This window comes from Rhinopithecus roxellana, chromosome 3 (genome assembly GCF_007565055.1).
Source record: "Rhinopithecus roxellana isolate Shanxi Qingling chromosome 3, ASM756505v1, whole genome shotgun sequence".
In the NCBI taxonomy this organism is placed as follows: domain Eukaryota; kingdom Metazoa; phylum Chordata; class Mammalia; order Primates; family Cercopithecidae; genus Rhinopithecus; species Rhinopithecus roxellana.
The window spans coordinates 68,882,527-68,897,692 of record NC_044551.1 but is presented as its reverse complement, the minus strand read 5'-3'; the positions used below and the strand labels follow the sequence as shown (position 1 = coordinate 68,897,692).

Below are 15,166 nucleotides of genomic sequence, written 5' to 3'. Positions count from 1 at the left end.
TTTAGAAAAAAATGTCTGATTTCTTAACATACCTGGTTTGGTTTCCATCATCCAAGCCATGCATGTCATTTGCTGCTTAAATCCAAAATAGTTCTTGTTTTAATTGGTAAGTTATATCTCTGAAGCTTCCAAGATAAAACTAAGTGTAACAACAAGAATCTTTTGAGATGGATAAATATAGTTCATCACTCTTGAGAAATTGCTTCAAGAAGAATTAAGGTTTATTTTTGAGAGAGACTCGGGCCTTCATTACAGGTGTAAGTTTAGATTCCTTTAAGGTTTATGTTGTGGATGCTTTAAGTAAAAGATAATTTAAATGTTAACTATATTAAAGTATGTGATTCTTTTAAAAACAAAAATATAAAAGTTGTAATGTTTTATAAATTTTTTATAATATTTCTAGAAATCAAGGAGCTATCTTGGATTTTCTTTGTCTTAAATTACATGCAGGGTGTGAGGCTTCAGGACCCCAACTTCTGCCAGTGAGAGCACTAAATGAAGTCTTCATTGGGGAGAGTCTGTCGTCCAGGTACTTTTAAACCAGTGATCTTGAGCATGGAATTTAATGTTTTAGTGCTTTTGGATATTTATTCAATTTCTACAACCTGGCTAAGATTTGTGAATAATCTTTTGTAAGTAATGGCAGTTCATTATTTAATGAAATATTTCCAAAACCTTCGTAGACGTTAATATGTATTAAGGGGAAAGAACATTGTATGGCAAAAAAAAGTTTGTAAAACCCTGTATTAAATAAAGTTATTGTACTGCATCCCAGAGCCTTTAATCTGTTTATATAGATTCTTTATTATTATTATTATTTTTTTTTTTGAGACCGAGTCTCACTCTATCGCCCAGGCTGAATTGCAGTGGTGTGATCTTGGCTTACTTCAACCTCTGCCTCCCGAGTTCAAGCGATTAGCCTGCCTCAGCCTCCCGAGTAGCTGGGACTACAGGCACGTGCCACCACACCTGGCTAATTTTTTATTTTTAGTAGAGATGGCGTTTCACCATTGTTGTGAGAAGTCAGGGACCCCAAATGGAGAGACTGGCTGAAGCTGCGGCTGAAGAACATAAATTGTGAACATTTAATGGACATTTAACAGTTCCCAAAATTAATACTTTTATAATTTCTTATGTCTGTCTTTACTGCAGTCTCTGAACATAAACTATGAAGATTTCATGGACATTTATCACTTCCCCAATCAATACTCTTATAATTTCTTAAATATTGGGGGCTGGTTCCCCCGATACACCATGTTGGCCAGGCTGGTTTCAAACTCCTGGCCTCAGGTGATCCGCCCACCTCGGCCTCCCAAAGTGCTGGGATTACAGGTGTGAGCCACTGCACTTGGCCAGATGCTTTATTAATGTTTTATTTTTATTTTTTAGAGATGGTATCTTACCATGTCTGAATGTTGCCCAGGTTGGCCTTTAAATCTGGACTCAAGCTATGCTCCTGCCTTAGCTTCCTAAGTAGCAGGGACTAGACGTGCATATCACTGTTCCCAGCTTATAAATATTTAAGAGAGTAATATACTAAGTACAAATTTGCAATTGATAGAAAACTTTTATAGGCAGTTCATATTAATATTTCCTATTAATTAGTGCTTCTTAAAGCTGATTTGTTTGCTTGCTTATTTTTATAATTTGTTTGCTTGTTTTTATCCAGGATCCAATTAAGGATCACACATTGCATTTGGCCATCATGGCCTTTTAAAATTAAGAACACTTCCATCCTGTTTTGTCATTCATGATATTAATATTTTTGAATGGTCTAAGCCAGTTGGATTGCAGAATATCCCTTATTTTAAATTTGTATGTTTTTTTTTTCATGTTAGATTCAGACTAGGCATTTTTGACAATAATGCTCCATAGTTGATGTTGTATCCTTTTTAGTGTAACACATCATAAGGCAAGTGCATCGACAGTTCAAGATTGTAACCATTATTGCAAAAATTAAGGTTAATGTAGTTCCTTATTAGGAGTGTAAAAATGTATGTGTTTCATTACTGGCAGAATCTATTTTGTGGGACTTGAATATAACTTAGGCTTACATTATCAACATAATTTTTTTTGCAAAACATTTTTGTGGAACACAGTGACAAGCTATAAAATGACTACTGTGATGTAAAGTTAACTCTTGATAGTACTTTAGAACCTGGCTTCTCATCCTTGTAGATGTAAGTAAATTAAGGGTAGAAGATTAGAGATGAGTTTTATTTGCTGCTTTCCTGCTACTAGAACCATGTGAGTGACCCTTTGAAGATTATGTTGTTGGATCCCTAGTTTACTAAGAGTTCCATAAATTCTGAAATTTTGTTTGCTGGAAGTCATATCCTTTTATAAGAACTTTAATTATAGTGAGAAAAACTTGTCTTAACTAAAAAAGATATTCACATTGTAGCCAATGACTCAACTTGGGTTGTGTTGAAAAAGAATTGAAGTTTGATTCAGCAGAATGGTTTGAACAGTTTTTTTGATTTGTAATTATGTTGTTGATGTAATATTTAACAAAAATACATTGTGCATGTGCTGTGTGTAATATGTGAGTCATTAGGGATGTAAAGATGAATAACAAAGGTAGTGGTATCTTAATTTTTTGGAGAGTAATACATAATTTAAAAAAGTTAAAAGTAGAATTTATTATTCAAAGATAAAATATTTAGGAAACAAAAATATAGTAAAGTTTAAAAATATACTTTAACACAGCAAGACTTATGCTATCTATAAAGTTTTCTCTTTTGCTGCATATAAAGTTTGAAGCAATACGGACATGAATTATAGATACTATGTGGTAGATGAGAGAAGAAAAAATTTAACTCTAGTGATACAATCTTGTCATTATTCTAAAGACAAGATAGAGAAGAGAGGAAGAACTTTAAATGAGATTGGAGAAAGTCTACCTTAAATAAATGCAATGATAAAAATGTTTTGTGAGTTTATGCTTACTTCAGGGAAGCCATTTAATGGCTTATTTTATTCTGTTTGTGTATTTTAAAGGTAACTGCTGAGAGCTAGCTTTGCTTTGTAATTTTATACTTACTAAAAAATTAAATAACATATATGGAGGAAAACTGGCATCAGTTGATAGATTTCGGGGGAGTCTGAAGTTTCTTGAGGGGATTTTCAATCAAATGCTTTTATTTTATGTGGCAGTAGTGATCTGGTTGGTTTATCTCATAAATAACTGATGCTGCTGCTTTTTGTGTTCTTTGATGTCTCACCTTATGGTTTTACTAAGTAAAGACAGCAATGGATTGGCTTCTGATGCTATTGAAAACAGTTTACTGCAGGTATTATAACTCACTTTTAAAGATTTTATGACATAGACCCTTAGACAGAAAGGAAATGAACATTTATTGGATGCCTGCTATGTGTCAGGCACTGCTCATATTGTGTGTGCTATCTCATTTAATGCTCATAGCAACCCTGTGAGAAAGGTAGTTGTATTTATTAGTGACAAAATTGAGATTTGGAGAGTTCAAATAACTAGCCCAAGGTCATATAATTAGCTAGCATCAGAACTGTAACGTAAGCCCAGTATTTCTGATTCTAGATTCTGTATTGAGGCTTCACTATGCTCTGAAAACTTAAGTGCCTTGCTTGGAAAATGTGAAGTGCAGCAATATTATTCCTGCCTCATTTATAATGTTCTTAGATTTAAGAACATTTTAAAGGCCCAATTTTGTTTTCTTTTCTCCTATTTGTTCTAACCTAGAATGTCTTATTCTTGGGCTGTAGCAGTGGACAATTTAAGAAGAAGTATACCCACTCTAAAGGGACTGTGAGTTTTATTGCTGCCTTAAAAACATAATTTCCCTGAAACAAAAATTCTATGAATTGACTAATCCTGATAAACTTGCATGTGAGAATGACACTAAATTTGCTCATTATTTTGGGCTCAGCATCTCTCACTTGACTGTACTTGTCTTTCTCTCTGCCTCTGCTTCTTTTCTACCCATGCACCCTTACCTTTAATCTCTTTTGTTTTTACTTGATTCTGGCATAGTGGCAGCCACTTCTATGGATTTGGCTGGCTTGTCTGTACATAATAGGCTCCTAATGTGTGTGTTTTCTAGGAAGATATAACAAAGCTATGAAATAGGTTAAATGTGAATGTTAGGCCTGCTATCTTTTATTTTTAATAAGAAATTCTGACTATAAAGAAAAAAGTGAAAAGGAGTTGTATTATGCAAAACCCTCACAAATTAAGAGCTTACAGGATAAACTGTAAAGGTTAGAATAAGAGATAAATTATCCACAGTGTTAGTGTTTGTAAGCATGTCCAGTAATTGTTATTATTTTGAAAATTTGTGTTTTATTACGGTTTTATCTTAACTTTTTTATTTGCTGGAGAAAAAAATTCACTGTTGATCAGTGACACAATTATTTTAAGATAGAGTTTACAAAATAGGCTTTTAGACATTTCAAAAGTTCTTTGAATAGTTACAAATCATTTATGCATTCATGGAGTTAAAGAATAGTGCCATTTTTGCTGGTGCCAGAAAACCCATTTTATTTCATATTGATGAAATATTTTAGGAAATGTAAATCTCAAAGAAATTTCTAGTTCTGGTTTATCTCTAGTTTTGTCCACTATCCAGTATTGGTTGAGAATTTTCTTTACAGCTTTATTATCTAATCTCTGTTAGCTTACTACCAATTCAAAAGGTACATTAGCATGTAGCTTAAGAAACAAGAGTTTAGTAGAAACTATTAATAACTTTAAGAATTAGAATCAGCTTTAAAATATGTCAAGGACTGGCTACCAAGAATGAAACTCACTTAAGAATAGTATTTTCTTTTTTGAATTCTGAAATGAGGCTCTGTGTATGTTAGATTCCATAAGAGCAATAGCACAGTGCTAGCCAGAAATTTGCAAGAAGCCCCTATTTGAAATATTAAAGTACTGTCAGAAAGGAATATATAAATCAGACAGGCAGCAGACATGTAGTTTTTTTTTTTTTTTTTTTTTTTTTCTTCTAACTTTTTCACTTAATCAGTATTGGAATTAGCATCATGATGTGTGTGCCTACTAAGTCCAGTATTTCTTGGGTAAGCTGACTTAATTAAGATTTTCTTAGTTCTGAAGAAGACTATCTTATTTACTGTGAACCATAAGCTCAGCAAACAGTTTTATATTCTCAATTCACAGGGCTTCCTACTATGAGATTTCAGTTGATGATGGTCCATGGGAAAAACAGAAGAGTTCAGGGCTCAATTTGTGTACTGGAACAGGATCAAAGGCCTGGTAAGTAACTTGGGATGTTGCTTATCAAGTTTTGTGAAATATTTTCAGTAATGTAATATATTGGCACATCTAAGGCGTGTAATACGCAAGAGATGTCCTGGTGGTGTTATGTAGGTAGGCCAAGTTTCTGTTTCATTCATCATTGGGGTCTAGTAGTCCTGCCTTGACTTCTTGGATTATAGTTACAGCCTGGATTTGGTCATTATTGAGCACTAGGTTTGTAAAGGAAAGGAAATGAGAAGTGGTTTTGGGACTATCTTTTCTTAAAAATGAAAAATATTTTAAATAATAGTAAGAAAATGAATACAAAGTACAATAAACAAAAATAGACTGGAGGTTTGTATATTAAAAGCCTAACTGGAGATAACCTGGTGCATCCTATGTCCTGTTTACTCTATAACCTCCCTCTGGGTAGTCTTGTCTTCTTAGTACATTCCTCACAGATGCCTCCCAAACATACCTTCTCTCCTGAGTACAAACTCATATTCTAAAATCACATGCCAGATAGGATATTCGTAGCACTTCAAATTCAACACATTCAGAACTGAATTTATTGTCTTCAGTTTTTCTTTTTGTGTTCTTTACATTGCTGAATACCATCAGCATTTACCCGACTCCATGTCTAGAGAAAAAAAGCAAAACATGATTTCTCAAAACCTTGTTCTTACCTTTGGAGTCCTCCATTCTTCATTCTCTTCTCTATATATCCCAGTCTCGAAATCCCGTTCATTGTGCTTCTGAAATCTTAGTCCACTTTTTGGGTTTCTACTGCTGCTACTTTGGTCCAAGCCTGCACCTTTTTAGTGAATATTCTTTGTGCCTCACCTTTTATTCTTGAGGCTGTCATCTGCACTACACAGAGTAATATTTCCTTTTTTTTTTTCACTTTTTAAAAAATTCTTATTATACTTTAAGTTCTAGGGTACATGTGCACAACATGCAGGTTTGTTACATAGGTACACACGTGCCATGTTGGTTTGCTGCACCCATCAGCTCCTCGTTTACATTAGGTATTTCTCCTAATGCTATCCCTCCCTCAGTCCCCCCCCCCAACAAAAGACCCCGGTGTGTGACCCTCCCTGTGTCCATGTGTTCTGTTGTTTTATGAGTGAGAAGATGCGGTGTTTGGTTTTCTGTCCTTGAGATATTTTGCTGAGAGTGATAGTTTCCAGCTTCATCCATGTCCCTAAAAAGGACATGAACTCATTCTTTTTCATGGCTGCATAGTATTCCATGGTGTATATGTGCCACATTTTCTTTATCCAGTCTATTATTGATGGATATTTGGGTTGGTTCCAAGTCTTTGCTATTGTGAATAGTGCCGCAATAAACATACATGTGCATGTGTCTTTATAGTAGCATGACTTATAATCCTTTGAGTATATCCCCAGTAATGGGATTACTGGGTCAAATGGTATTTCTAATTGTATATCCTTGAGGAATCGCCACACTGCCTTCCACAATGGTTGAACTAATTTACGCTCCCACCAACAGTGTAAAAGTGTTCCTATTTCTCCACATCCTTTCCAGTATCTACAACAGAGTAATATTTCTAAAATGTAGATAAATCTATCTCTGTTCTCTGCTTTACAAGTTTCATTGACCACTGTTCAGATTGCTTAATCTGTCATTTGAGGCCCTTTATCATATGACCTTAGTGATCTTATTGGCCTTATTCCTGCCCTACCCTTACTCCCACCTATGGCACACTAGAATTGGCACAACTACTTGCAATTCTCAGCACGCTTCTTGTTCTCGCTTGGCTTTTTATTTTTGCTCAGTGCAACTTCTTCCTGCCTTGAGTGCCTGAACACTCCACTTTCTATCCACTGGCTGAAAATTCAGTCTTGAAATGTCATTCTCTTTAGCAAATCTTTAACACTCACCTCTTTCATAAAGACAGTGAATTAATCATGTTTATCCTTCCCTAACACTTTTTCTTATAGCACTGTTATAGCCGTTGTTACATTATTAGTTATCTAATATGCTAGTACCCAGCTAGTTAAAGCAACTTTATGGATTTGGGATGGTGACTAGGGTTTTTTTTTTTTTTTTCCTGCTTAATCTTTTGTGTGCACAGTACCTTATATGTATTCACTCAAAAAATATTTTTTGAGTAAATGACTATATGCTCACAATTGTATATAGCTAAAACAGTGCTTATCAAACTTTTATATTTGGATAGTTTGATTTAGAGTTTTATTTCCTTCTTGTTTAGCATGACTTCTTAAACTATTTTATTATGAAAAATTTTTAATAAGTGACAAAATAGTGTAATGAATCCCCACATACCATTAGCTAGTAGTAATTATCAACACATGCCCAGTCTTGTTGCCTCTGTACCCCATCTATCTACTTTTGTCCTATTTATTTTGAAGTTATTTTTCAGATATCATGTCATTTAATTCATAAGTATTCAATAAAAAAAATTAGCCAAATAGTCTTTTGGAAAAAATAAGAAGTATCATTTTAAAAGGTAGGTTAATAACTTGTTTTCCTGAAGGCCAGTGAAAGGAAAATTTCTAAAGTGAATTTTCCAATAATTTTGTGAAAAAAATTAATCCTTTAATATGTTATAAAATTATTTTGTAACCATCTCATAGATTAAATTGAAAACATTACAGCTAACAGCTTTCATTTATGATGATAGCATCTTTCCTGTTGAACATGCTATGCTACTTTTTGAAAACTAGAGTGAAATTAGAAATAGAAATGGAAATTTCTGTTAGAAATAGAGATTGTCTTTACCCAGTGTTCTTATCATAAAAAATGGGCAAAGTGGTATAATTGAAAAGAGTACTGGCCTGGAAGTTAAGAGACCTGATTAAACCACAGACTAGCTTTACATCTGTGTACAAATCCTTGTCTGCAAAATGCAGGAATTGGAACTGATAAAATAGTAAGTTTACTTTGCCTTCTGAACTTCCGTGATTCTGTATGTTTATTTTTTATGCATTGTAATACAAACTATCAGTTATATAGCCCCTGCTACTTTGTACTGTGCTAGGTACTTTTATATATTAATTAATCCTTTTAGAAATCCTGGAAGAAAGTAGTAACATTCCCATTTTATAAATGAGTAAATTAAAGGTTAGCAAGGATAATTTAGGCCAAAGTTATACAAGAAGTAAGAGTCAGAACGTGGATATAAGTACAGGTGTGCTAGACTGCAAAATCAGTGCCCTTTTCACTGTCATTACTACTTGTGCTGCTTCACAGGGAAGGTCAGTTTTTAAATGGAAAGGGAGAGGGGTTCTGAGCTGTCTATAGAGGTCACATAGTTGAAAGAAAAGTCACTAGGTTGTATTGAAGAATTATCAAGATAAATTTGTAATTAATCTCAGTGAAGTAGTGCTTCTGCTAGAGGCAATGGGGCTTCTGTTTGGGGAGGGGTGTAATTTTGATAGATTTTGATAGTTCAAGTTTTCAACCTTTCAGGGCATAGGGAATGACAGCCACTACAATGCTTTTAAAGCATTCCTCGCCTTCCACATGCACCCAGTAGTTGAGTCCTGTGTTGATGTTGCATTTCGATAAGTATGGGTTAGATTAAAATCTCAGCCTTCTCTATGTTGCTTGTTAAAGTTTTCTATTATTTCCTGTGCTCTAGTATAAAAGTCTTTCTCACAAGCTATATCCTATCCCTGCCACCTTGGTTACTCAGTCTCTTCTCTACCAAGCCCCATGCAGCTTGCTTGCATCTAACATGTTCTCCACTGCAATTCCCATTCATCTTTTGTCCTTTTCTCTTCAAGAAATGTAGGAAGAGAAGGGAAGCCTAGGAGCCAGAGGGGCGGGGGAATAGCTGTATATTTCTATACATTAGTAATTTTTGTTTTTGTCATACTACCATCTCTGAGCACATATTTTGTTCTAAGCTAATTAGATGATCTTGTTTAAATTCTCACAAATACTCTGGAAGTAGGTGATTTTATTTTCATAAGTAGAATCCAAAAAGTTTCATAAGTTAACTGACTTTCCCAAAGCCATGTGGCTAATAAATGGTGAAGTCATGATTTAAATTTTAAACCTATCTATAAACCATAGACCTCTGAAGAATCACTGGAAAGAAAAGATTAGAATAGTCTATTTTTCTCTTTTAATTCTTGATAGAGAGGGGCTTGTTTTCTTGTATGAAATTTTTTAATTATCTTTACTTTTAATATGAAATGTGGAAATGTATGACTCACGGTAAGCTATTTGTTATAAAAGATAAACCACCAATCTCAGTGGCTTAACACAGTATAAGTCTATTTCTTGTTCTTGTAAAGTCTGCAGTGAGTATTCCTGATTGGCAGGTAGCTCCCTGTAAGTGGTTATTCAAGGAGCCAGAGTTCTTCCATCACATGGCTGTACCACCTTCTAAACATAGCTCCCCCGGTTGCTCTGCTACAGAAGGTAGAAGAGCATGGGGACTCCCCATGGGAGGCTGTGAGCCAGGCTTTGAAGTTTTATTCATCATGTCCACTCTGATTTCATTAGCTACAACTCAGTCACATGACTATATGGCATGAAGGGCTAGAAAATATGCATTCAGGGCCGGGCACGGTGGCTCAAGCCTGTAATCCCAGCACTTTGGGAGGCCAAGACGGGCGGATCACGAGGTCAGAAGATCGAGACCATCCTGGCTAACACGGTGAAACCCCGTCTCTACTAAAAATACAAAAAACTAGCCGGGCGAGGTGGTGGGCGCCTGTAGTGCCAGCTACTCGGGAGGCTGAGGCAGGAGAATGGCGTGAACCCGGGAGGCGGAGCTTGCAGTGAGCTGAGATCCGGCCACTGCACTCAAGCTTGGGCGACAGAGCCAGACTCCGTCTCAACAAAAAAAAAATAAAAGAAAGAAAATATGCATTCAGGAAGAAAAACAGGTTTGGGGAAGAGTTACTCCATGTCTGCATCTCCAGAAATTCTTCCACAGGAGACAGGGTATAGGGGTGGTATTACACAGCAAATGTCTCTAAATTGTCCCATTATCATGTCAGTTCTCTGGTCAGTGGGGAATCAGGTTTACTCCGTACATTGGGAGAAGTACTACAGAGCCAGATCACCATATATTTCAATTAGTTTCTTCTTAAGATTCTTCTTAGTCCTTTTTCTCCATACATGCTGCCCTACCAGACTTTAAATTAAGGATGAAGATGTGTTTTTAGGAGATGAAGCTTTAGTAGTTGATGAAGATGTGATACTCAGTTTGTCTTCCAGTTTGGTAGTAGAGGTTATGTCTGATTTTAAATGGGAACTCTTAGAATGGTGAAGGTTATAGACCTAAGAAAAAAGTTCTCATGTTTTTGCATTTCTCCAAACATGAAGGGTACAGGGTTTAGCAGGTATAAGAGTATCTCTTATTCTCCCTCTCTCAAAAAGTTGAGAGACTGTGATTTAGGTTTAGAGTTGTGTTGACTCACGTTATTCCTGTTCCTTGAGATTATCTATTGAGATCATGTATGAAGAGTTATGAGGTGGTAGAATAATTCAAAATTACTGGGAATTTTCTTTTAAAAAAACAACCTTTTCTCTTTTTTTTGAGACGGGAGTCTGGCTCTGTGGCCCAGGCTGGAGTGCAGTGGTGCGATCTCGGCTCACTGCAAGCTCCGCCTCCCGGGTTCACGCCATTTCTTCTGCCTCAGCCTCCCGAGTAGCTGGGACTACAGGCGCCCGCCACCACGCCCGGCTAATTTTTTGTATTTTTTAGTAGAGACAGGGTTTCACCGTGTTAGCCAGGATGGTCTCGATCTCCTGACCAACCGCGCCCGGCCAAAAATAACCTTTTCTTAGTGATCTTTATAGACCCCCAGGACAGAACTGTTTTGAAAAGTTATTCATGTTTGTATTAATGCTTGGTTTTTAGTGGTTAAGCAAGGCATTGCACATGTAGAAGATTTCTTACCTTTAAGGAAACTATTTTATAACTTAAAGAATACTTGCCTATGTTAAAAGGTACAAAAGGAGGGTATACAGCAAAAAGCTAGTCTCCTTTTCATTTCGTATCTGTAGTACTTATATCTAGATTCATACTATATATATATTTTTTTGTTTTTAAAATGAAACAATATATACACTATATGATGCCTTTTGTTTTTTAACTTAGTATTTTGGTTATCCTTACACATCAGCACATATATTTGTATTATTTTTAATATCAGTGAGTAGCTATAATTTATTTAATTAGCTTTCTGTGGGTTTCTATATTTGAGTTGTTTTGCTGTTATAAAGAGTGTTTCAGCTAATAATTTTTGTACCTATCTTTGTGTATTATAGATGGAGGTATATTTTAGGTTAAGTTACTAGATTGAAGAATATGTTCATTTTAATTTTGATAGTGCATAATTGCTCTCCAACTGCAATATCTCTGTTCCCATCAATGTATGAAAATACTTGTCTCATCATACCCATACTAGTACATTATTTACCAGTTTTTAACTTTGTTCATTTAGAACTTTCTCCAAATTCTAAGAATTTTCTATGTTTTAAGTAGGTTATCCATTTGTGATTTTTAGCATGTTTTTAGAATTAAAACTAAAAATTTTGTGATTTTTGTTTCTAGGTCATTCAATATTAACAGGGTTGCAACTCAGGCAGTAGAAGATGTTTTAAATATTGGTGAGTACCAAAACAGTTATTACAGTAGTCCCTTCTTGTCCGCAGGGCACATGGTCCAGGACCCCCAGTGAATGCTGAAACCTTGGATACTACCGAACCCTTATACCATGCATTAATTTCTTTTTCCTTCTTCACAATATCATGGATAGAAGATTCATATATCTGATTGTAAATCTTAGCAACCTCAGCATATGACCTTTTTGTTTGAGAACATTCACCTGTTCATGCAAAGAAAGCATTTTATGGCTTCTCTTTGGCATATCTGATTTGCCGACATCACTACTTGTGCCTTGGGGGCCATTATTAAGTTAAATAAGGGTGACATGAAACAAGCACTATGATACCATGACAGTCAATCTCATAACCAAGTCAGCTACTAAGTGACTAATGGGCCAGTAGCATGCACAGCATGGATAAGCTGGACAAAAGGATGCCTCACATCCCAGGTGGGTTAGAGCAGGACTGCGTGAGATTTCACCATGCTACTTAGAATGATGTGCGATTTGAAACATGAATTGTTGATTTCTATAATTTTCCATGTAATATTTTTGTATCATGGTTGTCTGCCGGTACCTGAAACTGGAAGAAAGCAAAATCATGGAAAGCAAAAGTGCTAATAAGAGCAAGGGGGGACTACTGTTTATGATAATATGCTATATAATATATACATGCTATTTTATATTAGCTATTATGTTATAGAATAACATATGTATTTATAACATATACATTTTAATCATACTTTCCCCCTTTCCTTTTTCAATAGCAAAACGACAAGGAAATTTGAGTCTTCCATTGAACAGAGAATTGGTAGAGAAAGGTCAGTGACAATTGGTAATAATCACTAACAGTTTAGTTCTATTTCAGTTTTAAGAATGATAGTGTGAAGTGTTATTTAATTAGCAAAGTACTTTTTTTTTTTTACTCAAACATGCTTTTAATACGATATCCCCTTAAATGTCTTTAAGCAACATAAAGATTAAAGTTGGACTTGGTTGTTGTGATTTTTAGTCAACCCTGAAATACAACTCTTAAGTCAAAGCAGTATAACTGCAAACATGTCCTGGGGGATAGGGAATTACAGAAAAATCTTTATCTCACAAATAGTAAGTGCATAGCTAAATTCACTATGCCATTAATATCCTCTGAATGAGATAGAATTCACTGAGCTATGAGTGCTTATTTTCTTATTCACTCAAATATTCTTTTTAACATTCTTCTCCCTAGTTTTGCCCGATTACTGCAAGATACCTCAAGATTCCTTTAAGAGAATTAGCACTGTTAGAGAAAGAATACTTACCAAGAAATCTGAAATCGTAGGTTCCAGTTCCAGATCTCTACTACATCAGCTGTGAAACTTGGGCAAGGCTGTGATCCTCCACAGTTGTAAAAAGAGGGGGTTAAAGTAGATCATCTAGCTGGTGTTTCTAGGAGTTCTTCAAATGTATTCTTTACATTCTGTTTAAAACAATTTAAATTTTTAAACTGAAAAACACATTCATTTGATTTGCATATAAGATTGTAACACACTGAAGTCTACTTATCTACCAGGATCATTCTTGTATACACCTCAAATTAAAGCTTTTTTTTGCTATCTCCATTGAAGGATATCCTAAAATTTCAAGGTAGATTGTTTTTTATAAAACCCCATACCAAAATGTGTTTAAAGTTACATCTACATACCTATGTAAGGATCTTCTCAACATATATGACAAAAAATATATAGATATAAAGTGAATATTGATACATGTAAGACTGCAACTGTCATCCATAAACATAAATGCTTGGATTTGAGTTATCTTAACAGCCTCATTCTCATTGGTTACCTTAAAATGAGTTAGCAATACCTTTTAACCTGATACAGTATTTTAACAGTGTCAGTTTGTCATTATTGTTAGGTTTCCACATAAGACTTCCTTTTTTGGGGGGACAGTTTGCCTCTAAAATAGTTTGAAAAAAGAAGCAAATCTCTCAAGCCCCATTCAGCCTTCTAAAATGGATTCTGGTCTTCTTCGCTCAATTTGAGACCTACAAGATTATTTTAATCATGGTTCATGAATTAGCACCAGCAGTAAATCTGTATCAGAGGAAAGTTAGGCACATATAGTAATTGCTTCTTAATTATATAATTCAACTTAAAAAATAATATATATAAAATAACTGAAATTTATGTCAGGTATATATATAAATTAAGGTTATATATATACACACACAGACACATATATATACACATACATATACACACAAATGTATGTGTATATATATATCATCTGTGATTTTTTTCTTTTAATAAACATACCAAAGCTTTACTTTGATGAATGGCATTCCTTTCAAGATTTGACTATCTTCAGAAGCAACAGTGAGTGCCAGTGATGCAATCACTGTTACAGACATTTGTGAAATTACGCCTTTGAAATTTCTTTCAGAGCTAGCATGCTGTTTTGTGGTGTGTTCTCACGGACCCAAATTTTTATTTTTGTGAGTGAATTAGATTTTTTTTAAAGCCAGTAATTCAGATGAAACTTTCATAAGGTAGATTATCTGACAGTCTTTTAATTTTTTTAATGTAGTACTCAATTAAACTTTCTTTCAGGCCTGATATATTTGTAATTTTCTCAACCAATTTGTGCTTTGTATTCCAGCCTTCATGTGCCTCTTGATTAGAAAGAAAGGTCCCAAAGATTTCTAAAAAATATGTTGATGTATTGGAGAAAGGATATTGCCTGTCGTTGTTTGAGACTGCATTTTATATCAACGCTGTTTGCTTATTATCATAGTTATGAGCTCTTTGATGTGGTATTTTGGAAAGAACTTGGCAGGGCAATATGGCAACTCAAGTTCCTTTTTTGAATGCATCTATCTAGTTCCTCTATTGTTTAATTACAAGCTTTGAAGCTAGTGGTTTTTTATTTTTTCTTTTTCCCCAATTGTACCTATTTCTGCTGTATTGTGGGTGATGTGTGGTTCTGTGGGCAAATCATGGTACCTAATTCTTATTTATAAGGTTTTTTGTTACTGTTTTTAATGGAATATGTGTTACGAGTTTCGAGAAACTAGTTCCCAAATAGACTTTTGGAACAGAATTAATTTTAAATGGGGGATGGCATCTATTTTTTGTTTTGCCCTTCTCAGAAGTGACCATTTTTTATTGAGTGTGCTAATATTTTTTTTCTTTGTAGTAACAAATGAATATAATGAATCACTGCTCTACAGTCCAGAAGAACCAAAAATACTTTTCAGTATTCGAGAACCAATAGCAAATAGAGTTTTCTCAAGCAGTCGTCAGCGTTGTTTCTCCTCAAAGTAAGCATCCTCGGT

General features: G+C 34.8%; 1 protein-coding gene across 3 annotated transcripts in view; it reads left to right on the top strand.

Annotated features, from left to right (window-relative positions):
- The window catches only part of NADK2 (NAD kinase 2, mitochondrial), a 46,197-nt gene that overhangs the window by 26,358 nt on the left and 4,673 nt on the right, over positions 1-15,166 (top strand). For 2 of the 3 annotated variants that reach the window (XM_030926852.1, XM_010362897.2), the window contains exons 7-12: positions 451-529; positions 3,719-3,784; positions 5,156-5,251; positions 11,796-11,851; positions 12,615-12,668; positions 15,028-15,151. In XM_030926852.1, the coding sequence (XP_030782712.1) occupies positions 451-529; positions 3,719-3,784; positions 5,156-5,251; positions 11,796-11,851; positions 12,615-12,668; positions 15,028-15,151 (475 nt within the window). The remainder of the gene's footprint in view (positions 1-450; positions 530-3,718; positions 3,785-5,155; positions 5,252-11,795; positions 11,852-12,614; positions 12,669-15,027; positions 15,152-15,166) is intronic. The other variant, XM_010362898.2, reaches the window with a different exon arrangement.